The 17,646-nt window shown below is 39.6% G+C and overlaps 1 protein-coding gene across 1 annotated transcript in view; it reads right to left on the reverse strand.

The window, feature by feature from the left end:
• Positions 1–4,874: 4,874 nt before the first annotated feature.
• pde5ab (phosphodiesterase 5A, cGMP-specific, b) overlaps positions 4,875–17,646 on the reverse strand; it is a 174,574-nt gene continuing 161,802 nt past the window's right edge. The window contains exons 20-22 of the mRNA XM_081599054.1: positions 12,939–13,013; positions 12,741–12,824; positions 4,875–12,640 (exon numbers count right to left, since the gene is read on the reverse strand). Of these exons, the coding sequence (XP_081455180.1) occupies positions 12,521–12,640; positions 12,741–12,824; positions 12,939–13,013 (279 nt within the window). The 3' untranslated portion in view covers positions 4,875–12,520. The remainder of the gene's footprint in view (positions 12,641–12,740; positions 12,825–12,938; positions 13,014–17,646) is intronic.

The following is a 17,646-nucleotide window of genomic DNA, read 5'->3' on the forward strand; positions in this document are numbered from 1 at the left end:
AATCAGATTTTAGTATCTATGTGTTGCCAAGGTCAGTCTAATCTGCTCAGGCACTTCCAGGGCTTAAAGTAAAAAAAATCCTGAGCCTGAAACTTCTAGTTATGATAGAGATTAACTATAACGTTGCTATTGCCACAGTCTTTGAATAGTGCAAACAATGGCTTCTAACAATACAATTAACAAGCTAAACACTCAAACTTAAATAAGACTTCACTACATTTCAACTCAAAACAAAATGTAAAATGTCTGTGCCCTATAGGTTAGTCTTACAGGCAAAAATCCCTCAACATTAAATAAGAGTCCTTTTAGTCAATGTTTTAGAACATGCAACATTACCAACTAAATCAGTGTTTCTCAACCTGTTTCGGACCAGCACTCCTATCCCATAGGTCCTATCCCAGGTCCCTCACCGCCCCCCCAATAAAGAATTTGTAGGCTACTTTGCACTATTATTTTATTATTAATATTACTATCACTATTGTAGATGTTTTGATTTTTATGCTTGTTTCTGTTTTTATCATCAAAAATAATTTCCCAGAGAACAAAAAGTCATGGGAATAGAAATTATTTTCACAGGCGTCTATGAAAAATGCAACAAACATTCAAGTTAAAATCTGTAGGCCTAACAGCAGCCAATCAGTGGAAACAATATTCTTATTCTTTTCCATTTTCTAGTTGTTCCACAAAATGACCAGATAAAAGATGTTCAACATGCCAGTTTAAACTTTGAACTATTTGCAAAACGACTGAGCTGCAACATTAAAACATGGATAGAACTGTAACTACATTAATCATAACTCTTCTTCTCTTCAGTGTTTGTCAGTTTCTGGTGGTGCAGCTCTGTGCTGCCTTCAGGAGAATGGGACATCAGAGTATCATCCATAAAACTTCACCCACATGGCATTTATTGTGCAAACCAGAGCTTTCAGTGGAAAAACTAAAGTTCCAGATCCTTTTAATGCCATACAAATATGAGACAGAAACATGGATTATATCTTTATATAGACCTGTCTATTGATTATAGATTAATAGTTTTACTGGACAGAAATGACAAAGAACAAATCTGGTTCTTAATCAAATCCTAATGAGTCAAATTGAAAGTGTCATGGAGTCATCAGCCTCATGACATTAACACTGACATGAAAAATAATATTGAAGAAATAAATATATCAAATCTAATTAAAACATAAATAAGTGATCAGTTCTTTACTGTTATGGTCTGTAAGATATATTTATTCTCAGTACTAGATATGGTCTCAACAAACCCATGACACTTCAACAATATTATTTTACCTTTTATCTGGAAATAGTGTCTGTTTATTCTTGCCATATATTCCTCTTTATTAATTATTGCTCGAAAGGTCTTGCCATACCAGTTTATTCCTCTGTATTTACTTTAGTTTCTTAGTTTATTCTTGCATTTTGTTCTTCATTCATTTACATTTAGTTTCATTTGATTAGTATTATCCTCTCTTGTTATGTCCACTTTAGTTTCTTTCCTGTTGCTACATTTATTTGATCATTTATTGACCATCAGTAATCTTCACTCATCACCTGCTGCGCCGCCTAATCATGATGTGTTTCACATCATGTGTTGATTTTTCACTGTTCAGCGTCGGATTCTCTGTTTTTATGCCATAATTCACATCTAGTTCGTCGCTCCGTTTTATGTCCCGCTTCTCCTGTTTCAGAGTTTTGCGCAATGTGCGCATCTTCTTTTTTTTTTTTTTTACCCCCTAAGGTGCAGGGTGTATCGATGGGGAAAAGGCAGACTGACATAAACCTTTTAAAACAACGGAAACAATTTCTGCATTCTGATTATTGAAATTTAAAAGTGCTGTGTTGTTCTATCACCCCGTTTCATACCGGACCACTTACAGCTCCGTGTTAACGCTATAAAATGAACGCTCTCTATCGTGGTATCACCCATGGAGGGATTTCTTTATTTAAATGGGTTCATTTTTCAGAGGGATACAAAGTGAGGGTGTCGTGATTTTAGCAATTACATATAAGAGCGATTTTCTGTTGTCCTTCCTTGGAAGCAGGCAGCTTTCAAACGGAAATAAAACACTTTTTAATATAAGTTGCTGCTTTGACATGATCACAGAACTGCTAAAACATCTGTACAAAAATTCTCAATAAAACATAAAATATTAGAAAATCAGACATCAGACAAGTTTCCTTTCTCAACTAAACGTGTTTCTCTACATGGTCAGACAAACTCCATCTTCTTTCATATCGCATTTGATTTAACCGCCGAACCGAACGCACGCGCTGCTTTTCTACAAACCGTTTTACAGTCACTGGTCATGAACACAGGAGCTAGAATTCTGATTGGCAGACATCTTTGTCTATTATCTACAGTTTAGTTGAGGCGGGCCGTTTGGTCCAATGCTCGCTTTGCTTGAAAGTCTAGCCCCCAGACGGAGCTCTTTACGCCTAAGTTTCAAACGTCTGACTAAATAAATCTTCCTTATTTTAATTGTAAGTAGTTCTTTAAATGTCCTGTGAGATGATATACTTACCCATGTATCCATAACAACCGGAACTTTCAATATCCAGCAAGTTATTTTTGCAATTTACTGTTAAAGAGTGCCCCCCGGATTAATTACACTCTGCAGCTGCAGCTGTGAAGTTTCCATATTAACCCGATACTTGCTGGAAAGTGCAACGTCTCCCCTTTCAGAAACCGTTGGAATTTTTCAGATAGCGCTACGTGTGTCGGAATTACGGTACTGCAAATTTAGATGTGTCGCCGCCGACACGGTCTAGAAGGTTTTAAGCCCGGAGACAACAGTTTGGTTGAGGAGGACCGTTTGGTCAAAAGCCGGATATCCGGCCCCGGCTGGAGCTCTTTAGCCCTGCACTTCAGAATCGGTACTGCAGGCCTATGTTAACTAAGCGATATGGACCATAGACATGAATACATAGATGTGTCATTCTACAAACAGTCTTGCGTTACGTTGCCACCATCTTGAATGTGGCAATAGAGTGATCAGAGATCCATAATTCAGTCTGCTTGGACTAGGTTCAACCATTTTACAGGACAAACTGGATCCATTGCATTACCTTAGAGCAGTGGTTCTTAACCGTTTTTGAGGTACCGAACCCACCAGTTTCATATGCGCATTCACTGAACCCTTCTGTAGTGATGAATAAAATATGATTTTTTTTCCCTTTAAATTCAAGAGTCTGGTTGAGTCAGCACACGATCACTGTCTTCTTAAAAAGTAGAGTCTCTGAGAACAGTTCTTCAAAATATAATCAGTGTTTTCAGCAAAGTTGAGCTGACTGTCCAGGAACGACCCAATCCAGATAGCACAGAATCATTGAAACAACATTTAAAGTGGACGGTGACTTGAATGTTGAATCAACATTAGGGTTTCAACCATAACTGACATTATATCAATGTTGATTCAACCATCATTTCATTTGTATGTCAATTTACATGCATATTTGTGTTGATATTGCATTGAATCAGTTAGGAATCAACATTGATTCAACCTTCATCTGAATGTGGTTCTGCACACATTTCTGTTTATTTACACCGTCCACTTTCAATGTTGATTCAACGTTTCTGGCTGACATTGATTCAATGTTGTTTCAATCATTCTGTGCTATCTGGGTACAGATTTGAATTTTATGAATAGGTCTATTTGAAGACACTGGAATGTAAGGACATTTAAAACTTATTTCAATCTGTAGAGACTCACACAGAGAGAGAAACAGCAGTTAGACAATTTTATTGGACAGAGAATTTGGCGCTCGGACATCGGCGGAAGACGAGCGTGCTGAGAATCGCAGTGAGCTTGAATGATCGGCTCGAACGAAGCTCAGATAGGTCTTCCCCCGGGCCCAGTCACTGGTGGTGGAGCGGAGCTTGGAGAGAGGAGTCTTGAGGGGACCTGGAGGCGTCTGTGAGGCTGGTGATGGAAACGGGGAGGAGGTGGGTTGAAGCACAACTGAAGCGGGTGGATCTGTAGTTGCTTCGTCTTTTGAAGGAGCTCTTGCCAGGTGATTGGATCGAGGAAAATGTTTGTATAAAATAAGTTTTTGCAAATTAAAATGAGCCCTCACAGAGGGTTTATATAAATGTCAGCGCAAACAGACCTGCTCTGCAAAAACATCTTATAAATCGTCCAGATCCACACTAAGTTACAAATTCAGAGGTGAACGACCAGGCTCTGCGACGTCATCTGAGGCCAACGCGCGGAGGTAGGGTAAGTGCTTTTGGTGCGCTGTCCTGTGCCTGGTTCAACCCATCAACTATAAATCTAGCTTTGAGAGAGGAAGATAAACCTTGTCTATAAAGACATATACAGTTACTCAGTATTATATGCTTTACTTCTTTTTTATTTTGGCAACGTCGGCTGTACTAGAAGTTTGGAGTTGTCCTAGGTTGGATTATTTAACTCTCAATACATGGAAAATTGCTCATAGGCTAATCTATGAATAAACAGTGTTGCTTTTCAAAATGCTGAAAAGCAGTACATCTGGCTGTTTTAAACTGGAATCAGGTCTAATTCTTATGTTCCAATAGAGTTGAAGCCAAAATCGCTTTATCTCAGCGAAAGAAGTAATAAATGGACTTCTTGAGTTTACGAAGTTCCACTGTGAAGTTCGAATTTAGTTAGATGTTGACCAGCTTCAAAATGCTGAAAAGCCGTATATCTGGCTGTTTTAAACTGGAATCAGGTCTAATTCTTATAGGCTAATCTATAAACTGGATGAAGTGCCATCCAGTGAAAATACTGGATGGCACTTCACAAACCACATCCACGAACAGAATGAAAAATAAGCTCCATTTATTCAGCTATACTGCTTACTTGCCCCACAGTTTTCAGTGGTGTCGACAGATGTAGACGTGAAACATGTTCATATTGTACCATATCAGTTTATTACATTTCAATGGTTTAGAAATACACAAAACGACCACAGTTACAAACAGATTTCTGAGTGTGCGTCTACAAGTGTTTCAGTATTGAAGCTGAATTTAAGGAACACCTGTTACCTGTTGTGTGTTTATCAAGATTTAAAGCTTCCTATTTGAATGACTGACCAGTTTCACTTGAGACATTTTATACTTGACAAAACCAGCTAAGCGGCCAGAAAAAAAGATTGGTATGGGAACCAAGTGGTACCCTGAGTACAACAATAAGTTATAGAGTCAGGCCCTGCGAGAGTGAGTAAAACACATTAGTCACTTTTATCAGTGTGACTAATGTCGAGGCCCGCCTCGACATTTGGTCCGACCTCCTGAATATTACCAAAGCGCATTCAGATTTATATTCATATACACCGTATTTTCCGGACTATAAGCCGCTTATATGTGGATTTTGATTTTTCTTCAACCACCAGGGGGCTCTTTAGCAGGAAGTCAATCATTGGAAGTCAAAATTGGAAATAAAAGAAGAAAGCGATCATTAAAATGGAATTAGGTTTTAATAGGGAATTGAAATTTGAGAATGTTGTTGATCCTTTAAAAAGCTTTGAGGGGAAAAAGAAGATTTTTCTTTTCTTTTTTTAAATAATACAGGGATCATTATGAAAATTTGAAGTATAGATATTAGGATCCAGTAGATGGCAGTAGTGCAACAATAATGGATGCAAGCTGCCGTTGAAATCTAAAGAAGAAGAAGAAGCAGCAGAAGAAGAAGCAGCAGAAGAAGAAGCAGCAGAAGAAGAAGCAGCAGAAGAAGCAGCAGCAGAAGAAGAAGCAGCAGAAGAAGAAGCAGCAGAAGAAGAAGCAGCAGAAGAAGAAGCAGCAGAAGAAGAAGCAGCAGAAGAAAGCGCCCATTGTCATTTAGCACATGCTAGTAGCAACACGAAGGATCAGCACTTTTACTGTTACAGTTACCGTTCGGAAACTACCGTAATCAGTTATGTTAAATCTAAACTTGGCAACTTTTTCTTTTTCAACCCTAATAAATGTGATATTCAATTGACCTGTTATGACTCAACTGTTGGGTGTCCGCCCCCCAATGCTGCTGTTGCATCGTTGTGGAAAACCTGGAGCGGCAGAGATATCTGTGGTTTATATGTGTATGTTTACTGTTTTTTTTGTTTTTTTTAAACTTCGGCGTATGGTTTATAGTCCGGTGCGGCTCATAGTTCGGAAAATACGGACTATAATCCTTCTTAGATTTTTTTCTGTGAAGAACCCAGAGAGGGTTATTTGATTGTGCTTTCTGGAAAACTATACATTTTTACATTTAGGCTCTCCTGCAATTGTCACATTTTTTCTGTTACAAACTGACTCCGGCTCCCACCAGAGAAGGGAAAAGTTAAGTGGCCCTCACAGGAAAAGGTTTGGGGATCCCTGCACTACAGTAACCTTTGTGATGCCACCACCTAGGGTCTAGGTCCTAGGCCCTTTGCTGACCTATTTTGAGTTACCAGTTCCCTCCACATCAAGACGTTGAGTACCAATAACTGGTCATATAAAACCGTCTTCAGTTAATTGACCTGGTGTTTAGTTGCTTTTGTCAGTAAATATTTTACAGCAAGATAAGTAATGGAAGCTAAGGGAATGTTTGGGAAGCCTTTGGTTTGGGACTTGGAAAGTCTTACTGCTATTGGAAGCCTTTGTTACAGTAAAATCCAATTACACTGGTCAACTGATTACAAGGTGCTTTGATGGTACGTAAGCAAATCTGTGACCTAATCTGAGAAAAAACAGTAGAAGTAATTTACAGTGAACCCCTGTATTCATGGAGTTTGGGGACGAATAGGTAAAATCCACAAATTCAAATAACAGCCTATTTCAAAAGTTCAAACACCAAACATACCTTAATATGAATTACTACACACAAAGGAAACCTTCTTAGCACTACTGCAGTAGCTAATGTCCATGCTGTGCTCATAGGAGTATAGCCAACCAGCAACCAAGGAAAATAAATGGTGCTTCTGGACTGGCTGTTTTGGATAATGTGAGAAGTAGCATTGTGGCTAGGTATTTCAGTTTCCCAAGTTGCATTTTCTATTATTTCAGATAGCCTATTAGAAAACATTTGTGAATAATCTGCAGTTACAGGAGAAAAAAACAATAAGTAAATTCACAGGGGTCCACTATAAATATATCCTTTCACAAAATTAACTAGACATTATCCACATTGGTTGGTCAATGAAAAGGTGTTGAAGCTGTAGAGAAACTACTTACTTGAGGATTAGTCCTATTGTACCAAAACCCAGCAGTGGAAACCTCTAGATCAGTGGTTCTTAACCTTTTTTGAGGTACCAAACCCCCCAGTTTCATATGCGCATTCACCGAACCCTTCTTATTCCTCCTCCTCCACTACAACCCCCCCCGACACACAACATACTTTGCGGTATTCTGATTTAGTAATGTAATTATATTAGCTGTGTTACCACCCCCACGCCACTAGAGGCAGTAGCAACCCCGAAAAGATGCGACTGAGGAGCAGATTTAGACTATAGAATTTGGTAAAAAGAGTGGAACTCCTTCAATCAGTGCTCCTCCGCAGCTCTGATTGGCTAAGCAATGTAACGTGATCCTGTAACGTGATGGCAAAGCGGGGTGTCATCACGACTTTACACAAGTGTGTCTTTACCTCCGCGGCAGAGGCTCCGCCGAACCCCTGAGACCGACTCATCAAACCCCTGAGGTTCGATCGAACCCAGGTTAAGAACCACTGCTATAGAGCATTTGAATTTCCTTTTATATGGCTGAAATGTTCAGGGAAATAAATCTGTCATATGGATTTTACACACTTAGTAAATCTCATTTGTCAGTTGTTTCTTACAAAGGTCCAGTAAGTAAAGCAAGTTTATTAGCAAAACTACTCTTCCTATGACAACTGAGTGCTCCTAAGAAACGCTTCAACTTGCAATGTAGAAACTTTAATAAATATATAAAACAAAATAAATATGCAACAGTAATGGCAGTGAGTGAAACAGTATAAATGACTCAAACGAAATAAGATATCTAACAAGTTAATCTGTGACATGGTTGAAAGTATACAGTAAGTATAGCAGTTTATCCCACTGGGATGTTGCTGTGTTCATAGTGACCATAATTGTGCAGGTGAGACTTAATGGTGAAAGTCACTTGGCGCAGAAAGGACACTAAAGCTGCATTCACACTGGAGGATGAAGTGGCCCAATTCAGATTTTTTTCCCGGGCCGTTCACACAGCTACACTTATGCAACCTGTATGTGTCCTGCAGTCTGAACGGGCAAACAACCTGAAAGTGTCCCGCATGCGCAGTAGAGGGCGCCATAGCGTCAGCGTTCTCAGTGTTCTGCCAACCGCCATAAGAAGAAGAGCTCAGTGTTTGTGGAAGTAAACATGGAGGCTAACGGTGGAGCTTAGCTTACATATTTGAAGTTGTTGTCCAACCGGAGCAGCATATTAACAACTTAATCCTCATATAGTCCGTCATGGTTGTTGTTTTTCTTCCCACTTGCGCGTATCAGGATGCAGAATAGTGAGATTTGTTGAGAATCAGTGACGTTCAATTCGGATAAATGCGGCCTGAGCGTTAGGTCGCATTTGAATCGGATACGTATCGGATATGGTCGCATTCGAAAGGAATCCGACCTGTGTTGTTCAGACTGTCATAATAGGATCAGATACAGGTCGCATTACATCAAAAAAATTGGAATTGGGTCACTTCAGGCTGCAGTGTGAACACAGCCTAAGAGGCTCTTTTCTGCACTTGGTAATGTTTCCTGAGAATGACAATGTAAGTGTTGCCAACACTGATTTCAGAGTTGTTGATGCAACACATTATTGTCTCCAGTTTGTTGTTAGAGTTTAAATTTGGATTATGTGAGCTGCTGGTGCAATAATCAGGCAATGGGATAATGTTAATTCTGGGATTCACTTGCAGTGTAAGTGGATTAACCCTCACAAATGACAGGAAATTAAACTCTGATGAATCAATGGAATTTTGGCTCTTGGCTTAATTCAAGTAAGAATATAAGCATTTCCATTCTCAGTTATCTTTAGTTTTAAAAGGGAAATTACACCATACTACCATCAAATCAGTATACATGTTCATTATTGCTTTGTACCCAGACAGATCAAAATTATCCCTGTTCATCCATTAGTGTGCGTATATTGTAACTGTGTGTTCCATTTGATCTTTGAAGTTGGAATTGAGTATAGTATTATCTTGAAGTATGTGTGTGCATGTTTGACTGTCCTGTGTCTCTGTGTTACCCTGTGATCTGATTGGCAACCTGTCCAGAGTACAACCAGCCTCTTGTCTGCACTGCTGCAGCTCTGCACCAGTCCCCAGGCAGGTGGTAGATGAAATTAGAACTAAGAAAAGAAGGTTGAGTGATTTGTCTTCGTGAACACAGAATTATGTGTGGTGTGTGCGTTTATATCTCACCCGCCACTTACACACGCTGCACAGCATGTGGTTTTGTGTCTGCACTGATCAATTTTATGTATGGTTGGCTGGTGTGTTAGTGGTTAAGCGGTTCAGCCAGTGGAGGAGCTTTCACATTCCCCTCGTAGTCACGCATCATGCTGGTTTTATTTTATTATTATTATGGTTTGATGCATCGTGTAACTTATAGTTTTCTGACACATAGATTAGTTGTGTGCGACATCATTCTCATACAAGGGTGTGACTTTGTATTGCAAATTGGTGGGGATGTATTGTGAGGAACAGCTGAGCGAGTGGCAGGGACACCTGTCCTCTAATCTCTATTATGTCTTTCACTTGGTGAAGGAATTACTAAAATATTGAACTTTATAGTCATATTCTAATTTATGGAATGAGTCTGTATATTTGCTCAATGCTTGCCTATAGTTGAAAAAAGTTACAAAATTCAACTCATATCCCCCACAAAATGCCACCATGGGCGGTTGCCCATGTTAGCCTTATCAGAAGCTGCCACAGCAAGTCACATCTGTTTCTCTGTTCGTCATTTTTAGTGGGACTGAAAATGACCCAACTGTACAACCTACAGTTAGGTTGTAGAGTGACCATTGATATATTCAATTCAAATTTAAATTCATAAATGCTTTGTTAATCCCAATGGGAAACTTGTATATAGGGAACAGAGAATGAGGTGCTGGAAGTACCATCATGGGAGGACAAGCCCCTACATGGGATGTACCACCGACAAATAACTGAAGTGGCTGATGTCAGGAAAACCTACCAATGGCTGGAGAAAGCTGGACTCAAGGACAGCACAGAGGCTCTCATCCTGGCCGCCCAGGAACAGGCCCTAAACACCAGAGAGGCTCAGATCTACCACACCAGACAAGACCCAAGGTGTAGGTTGTTCAAGGAGGCCCCTGAGACAGTCCAGCACATAATAGCAGGGTGCAAGATGCTGGCAGGGAAAGCATACATGGAACGACATAACCAAGTGGAGGGCATAGTGTACAGGAACATCTGTGCAGAATATGGACTGGAAGCCCCAAGATCACAGTGGGAAACACCCCCAAAGGTGGTGGAGAATGACCGAGCTAAGATCCTGTGGGACTTCCAGATCCAGACAGACAAGATGGTGATGGAGAACCAACCGGACATTGTGGTGGTGGATAAAGAACAGAGGAAAGCCGTTGTGGTGGATGTAGCAATACCAAGTGACTACAACATCAGGAAAAAGGAGCAGGAGAAACTGGAGAAATACCAGGACCTCAGGGAGGAACTGGAAAAGACCTGGAAGGTGAAGACCACAGTGGTGCTTGTGGTCATCGGGGCCCTCGGGGCAGTCACCCCCAAACTGGAGCAGTGGCTCAAACAGATCCCAGGAACAACATCAGACATCTCAGTCCAAAAATGTGCAGTTCTAGGCACAGCCAAGATACTGGAGAACCTCAAGCTCCCAGGCCTCTGGTAGAGAGATAGATAGATAGAGAGAGAGAGAGAGAGAGAGAGAGAGAGAGAGAGAGAGAGAGAGAGAGAGAGAGAGAGAGAGAGAGAGAGAGAGAGAGACCACCCGCGGAGGGTGAGAAGGGATTTATTTATTTTAATTACTAGATTGAAGATTGACTATTAGCCCCTAAAGCCAGTGACCTGTTGATGGCAGATGCCGATAGTCATATCCACAAAACCACTTACTGTTCCAATGCAGGATAAGCAGGAATCTGTCACAAAAATGGTCATAACGCCCATATTGCTGATGCAATTTTCTTAAAATGTGGCTTAAATTAAACATACCAAAGATTGCCAATGTTTGGATATGTAAACTATGTATTCTCTCTGGATATAGATATATAAACAACTTTGTTTCTGTCAGTTCTGTCAAGATGCAGTAGAGGATTAAGTAAATTTCTCTTTTAAAGCCAATCATTTAATTTTACCTAATTGCTGCTGTAGGAGAAATGGTTAAACTTTGACTCCTATGCTTTATATAATATTTCATCCTATTTTATGATTGCTGTGAATATGGCCACGTTCTACAAACAAATGATGCAATTAGTCCAGGGATGTAGAAATCCAGGAGAACAACTTGAAACCAATTGAATTTTGTTTTTTTTTCATTCTGTGTCAGCTTAACGTCACACATAGAGCCGTTGCCAAGGCAACTGTCAAACAACAGCTCCAGGAGCTCAAAGATTAAGTACAAGTGTATTAGGAATTAACATAAAAAGACAGACTAAAAAAATTCCCACATCAAGAAATACCAAAAGAGAACATTCAGTCTGTTACAGATTTCTGTGCAATCATTAAAAAGTAATTGCCTGACCACTTGTGGTTGATTAGCAAATTTAAACACCTGCTCTACTGATAATCTGTCACAAAGTAGATGTGTGGGTCGCCTTATTTTTGTGCTAACTGAACTAAAACACACTGAACTATGCAGCTTGCATATGTAAAGTTTATCAAAGTTAAGCTACAGCAACTAACCTACTCCCCACTTTCTTTTGTATTACTGCCATGTGAAAAGTGATTCCCTTGGACTTTATCTTGCTGTTGTAAAATTTTCAATTAATAGCAAAACACTGTCCTTTTTTCAGATTCTTTGCTTGACTGTGTCATTTCCCCGACCACCAATATTCTGGGCTCAACGCAAACCAATAGCGCATGTGGCGCACTGCAAGTCTTGTGATGTCCTATCAACTAGCTCACTGAGCGGACTCGCCATTTACTGTACGTCCTACAAAGAAATTTTAAAAAGCAGTCGTCCACTGGCTGTTAATATTTGTACACAGCGCACAGCTGCTGCTGAGTTAATGTCCACAAATACATGCAGGTACATAAAGAAAGAATGTGTAGGAAATATTGGTGGGGACCAGGCCTTCAGGAAGTTACGCCTATGTTCTCATATCTTAGCTCCGACTTCCAAGATAAATGGAACACACCAGAATAGGATAGAATGACTGCAGTGACAGATGTGGGAAGAACTGCTTGGTGAGAACCACATGACATTTGAGACCTTGTGGTGGCTTTCCCTTTTCAGAAATGGTTAAAGGCCCATAGTCCACATGTTTGTAGTATCATACTAATCTTATGAATGCTTAGTGAGTCTGGGAGACACAGGAAGCAGTCCTGAAATTAGCAGTTTTTCCAGAAGCTAAACTGTAGTTGCATCACACCAGGCCATTGACCAGGCCTTTCTCACCATCCTCAGCCAGATGCTTCCAATGCTGCCGGTTTTTCTGACACCCTTCCAGCAGAGGGCAGCAGTGCTCTGATAAGCCAGCCAAGGTCTGTGAAAACAACAATGACAGAAAATGATACGGTGGCTTTTGTCTGAAAGTCACTTGGATCACTAGATGGAAAAGACAGAAACAGTTGGGTCCAAATTACCTCATATAGCTGAACACAAATGGCATCAATGAAGGAAACCTGCATGCTGGGTATCTTATCTCTTTTCTCACGATTCATAAGATCCTGAAGTAAAAGGCATAAAATGATTCCAAGCAAAAGTTGTAGTTTCTTTATTTGGCAGTTTAAGTTATATGACAGAATAAATTCTAATATGTTAGTTAGGATTTGTGTTCTTACAATGGGCTCGATGTTCAGTTCCCGACGCTCTTTGTCCCCCTGTTCAAAGAATTCAGTGGCCACAAGTTCTGCAATCTGCAAAAACTCAACGTCAACATTTGACTGCACAGACATACAAGCCAAAACAGAAATAAATACAACTGTATTTTTAAGCATAAGCTTAAAAATACAGCACAATACATTGTCAGTGTTTGAAGCTGGAAACCCCTAATGCTGCTGTACTGACAATCCAACACATCTGGCATTTTAATGAAGCTCCCATGAGACATGGTATTCTAAATGAAAGATATTTCTTAATGCTGTCAAACTTTAAAAGAGCAAAAAGTGAAATACAAAGACTAACAACAGAAATAATAAACCTGCCAACAGAGTCCTGCTATGTAAAAAGTCTGTGCTTACAGAGATCAGCCTCAGGTTCCAATCAGCATTACTCTGTGGAAGTGAATACTGACGCCACCTGCAGGGCTCCATGGGTTGGTAATCAAGCCTCAGAGCAGCAGAGCTGGAGGACTCTAGCTGAGTAATATCTTATTATAGCTCAGAAAAACAACATCCAGGAAGTCTTTATTTACTTGTGTCAGTGAAAGCAACACCTTCCCATGTCTGCATCAAAACAATGAGTTTTACAGATAGATTTAGGAGTCATTCAAGTCTGGAGAACATCCACATTCTACAATGACCAAGTCTAATTTACATGTTCCATTATTCCCCTAGTGTTTATATTTTGTTCTCTACGGTCTATTGTATTTCATTCCTGTATGTTTTTTATGTTATTGGGGAAAAATAGAGAGAATGTGAGGAGAGGAAATGGAACTTCTGTATAAACTGTCTTCACCCACTTCACAATAAGATAATTAATATTTAAGTACTTGAAAAAATCTTAACAGTTCATAACTGAAACACCAAAGCATGCTGAACTTTATTCAACTAAAGGTTTGCTAACAGCCAAGAAAATGAGCACTTTAGAATTTATCTGGAAAAATAAATAAGGAGGAAGCCAAGTCCATCCATCCATCCATCCATCCATCCATCCATCCATCCATCCATCCATCCATCCATCCATCCATCCATCCATCCATCCATCCATCCATCCATCCATCCATCCATCCATCCATCCATTTTCTTGCACCCTTGTCCCTCAGTGGGGTCGGGAGGGTTGCTGGTGCCTCTCCAGCTAACGTTCCGGGCGAGAGGGGGGGTCACCCTGGACAGGTCGCCAGTCTGTCGCAGGGCAACAAAGTCAAGTGCAATAAACAAAATTAGCAAAAGCGCTAAAAGAAAATTTAGTTCTGCCTTTATTAACGTGTGGCACTCAGCTTCGTATTAAGACTGTGCAATATTAGGAAAGCCGGAAGATATGTGATGATGCTGATGAATGTTGTGATGATGACCTGACTTAAATCTAATTATTTAATGACAAATAAACTGATGGAATGTCTTTCTGCTTGTTGCAAACAGACCCCATGTAGAGAGCAGCTGAACTAAATTAATTAAAACTAAATTAAAACTAAATTTTGATGTCTTCCATGTTTTTATGTCTTTAATGTTTTTAATTTCTTCTTCTTTCTTTTCGACGTTTTAATGATGTAATGTTTTTTTAAAATTTTTTTTTATTTTTATTTTTATTTTGTTTTTATTTTTTTTAAATCTCTCTCTTTCTCACTGATTATTTCTGTTTTTATTTTAATTATGTAAAGCACTTTGAAATGCCTTGCTGCTGAAATGTGCTATACAAATAAAATTTGATTGATTGATTGATTGAATTACACAGAGGGCTTGAACACATGGTATTGATTTTATTGGCTAATATCTACTGCCGCCCAAACAGTTAATTGCAAAATAGGTATTGTGCACAGTGATGTTGCGCAACTCCAGATTGTATTAGGATACACTATAGTTTGAGTAATGTTAAGACAAACTTTCAGTCTGTCTTAACATAAGGTAACGTTTGCTAAGAAATTTAAAGTAAACAATTTCCTGTAATCCTAGAAGATGTGACGTTGTTTCTTACTAAGACCCACATAAGATGCCTTCCTGTCTGTCCCTGTTTCCATGTTACAGATCATTTGCATGTGCATGCATGTTTATTGCTTTGCATGTTTTCCTCAGAGATGTAATCTAATGATGGGGGCCACAGCTGTTTTTATTAATGAGCACTCAATTATGGACACACAAAGAACATGTCAAAGTGCTGAGCTCCCTGTGAGCCTTCCATTCCTAATGAGGAGCAGAATAACGAAAAGCACCAGGGAGATGAAACAGTAGGGACACATCCCTGAGTGCACGAGGACTACACTGCCAGCTACTACATAAACAGAGTTGAACCGAGTAATCAGAGCTAAAAGAGACAAAAACAGGAAACAGCCAACACAAGCCTAACTTGCTGATACCAATTTTGGCCAATACCAGTGTTTTTTGTCTGAGATGTTGCTCAATATATCAAGAATGTTGCTGAATTGGCAACAATGGGGTACAGGGTTTCCCCCGGAAAACTTGCTAAGCCTGGTGGTCGGGGCGTCAAGGCGGTCCACCGTGTTTTTGTATTAAAAGATGTTAAGTTGACAGAAAATATTAAAGTATTACTGTGTAATTATATGTTATGGGAAAACATCTCCAGTGAAATGCTATTTAAACCCACAACTAGTCTAAAAACAATAAATTTGCACTTCTGTTTAATCCAAATTAAGTCAGCGGCTCCATCAGGCCCCCAAGGCCTTCAGGGGCCCCATAAACTATAATATTTTAAAACAGACCACAGATGCATAAATATAACTTTATTGAGATTATCAATGCTGTTAAATTTGATTCAATTTAGGCATACATAAATTAAAAGATTTTAAATTGCTTAACATTTAAATGCAAGATTTTAAGGAGCTGGCAAGGTTACTTTGTAAAACTTCAAAGAGCAATATTCATAGTTAGATTGTTTTGTTACCATAGCAACAATCTGATGCTGTGAGTTTAATCTTTGAATGTACAAATACAAATTAGTAAACTGCGATTATAACTTATTGCTTTTTAGGATGGCCAATTAAACTTCCTTCTCCCATATTTCACTAAATCTAACACAGAAGCTGTTAGAGGTGCTGATGTTTTTAGCAACAAAAGGGGCCCCTAAATAAAATTCTGCTCCAGGCCTCATACAGCCTTGGACCGGCCCTGCATGATGAGGTAATCTGCTGCACTACGCAGAGATGAGCAACAAACGGGAGATTTGGATTTAGTAACTCTTTCATTTCGTGTCTGTTGAGTTTTTAATCGTCACAGAAACTATTTTGGTTGGTCGAATTTATGGGATGAGTTTCTCAGATCTCTGCGCGCATTAATTGAAAGTAGGCAATGCATTTGATATGCTGGTGAGAGCATGAAGCTCCTCACCAGCTGAACCTGCATGATGAGGTTAGCGCTGCTCGTTATCCACAGACATAAACTTTACGGGGAAGACAGACAAATAGCCACACGGTGGGCAGCGTGTTGAGATGGAAACGCCGCATATAATTGTTCGTTTACAAAGATGAATTATTCTCACCACTTCACAACGCGACCTCTGAATTCGCTACAAGTTATTTCTGCGGTTCACAGAGCTAACACGGCAGGTTTTAAACTCTTACCTAGAGTTCTCCAAAGGATCATAATTCCTCACAGTAAATTGATGTAAACATCCATACAGGTCAGCCTGTGTCCAGTTTGAGTGAAAAGAGGCGCGCGCGATCCCGCAGAGGTAAAGCAGCGGCAAAGCGCAGAAGCGCCAGCTGTGTGGTTAGTCCGCGTGCTGTCGGGTTTAAATGCTTAAACTATAAACCTATCTATTATAAACCTATCCTTTAGGATAAATCTGCTCTGCTAGTGAAATGCTAAGAGTGGAAGAGATGCTTGCAGCTCGGCTTGAAAAAAAAAACACAAAAAGAAAAACAATTTTTCTTTTTTTTTTTGTTGAAACGTAAACAAGCAACTCTTAGCCTGGCGGCGAGGCTAGTATAGCATGGCGGGCCGCCAGGCTTATAATACACTGGGGGAAAGCCTGGGGTAACTATTGTTAACTGTAAATGTCCAGACATGACCTGGTTGGCCGGTTTGTCAATCAAGCCTCTCTCACGGGAGAAAAGAAAAGCACTGTGGTTGATTTTTAGACCTTTGCAGAGGTCGATAACATTGGTAGATAAGATCAACTTCACATGTATAAATCGTCCGATCACCGATCTCACAAAATTAAGGAAATCGGCACCAATAAATCGGCTGCCCAATAAATTGCTGCACCCCTAATTTCAACAGCTTATTGCTAAATACAACATTGACAAAAAAAAAACAGTTTCTTCAATATAATCCATAAAAAAATATCCATCAAATCAAAAATAACATCAACAACTTTCATCATGGACAACCATTCCTACTCGATAGCTTCAACAAAATCACAAAGTCTCCAAAAACACTCTCCAAACTATAAAAACTAATATCGTCAACAAACAATGCACTTCAAATTCTGATCACTAAATGGGAAAAAAGGTCTTACCATCCATACAGACAATCAATTTTGTAATAATGTTTGCCATAGCATTTTCAGCATCTCCAACAACATCAACATACTGTTGAAACAATATAAAATAGTCCATAAAACACATTTCACACAGCACATGGTGCACATCATGGGACTTGGAGAATCAGACATTTGCACACACTGTACACTCAATACGACTGATGACCACCTCCA

This window comes from Poecilia reticulata, chromosome 18 (genome assembly GCF_904066995.2).
Source record: "Poecilia reticulata chromosome 18, P_reticulata-male-v2, whole genome shotgun sequence".
Lineage (NCBI taxonomy): Eukaryota > Metazoa > Chordata > Actinopteri > Cyprinodontiformes > Poeciliidae > Poecilia > Poecilia reticulata.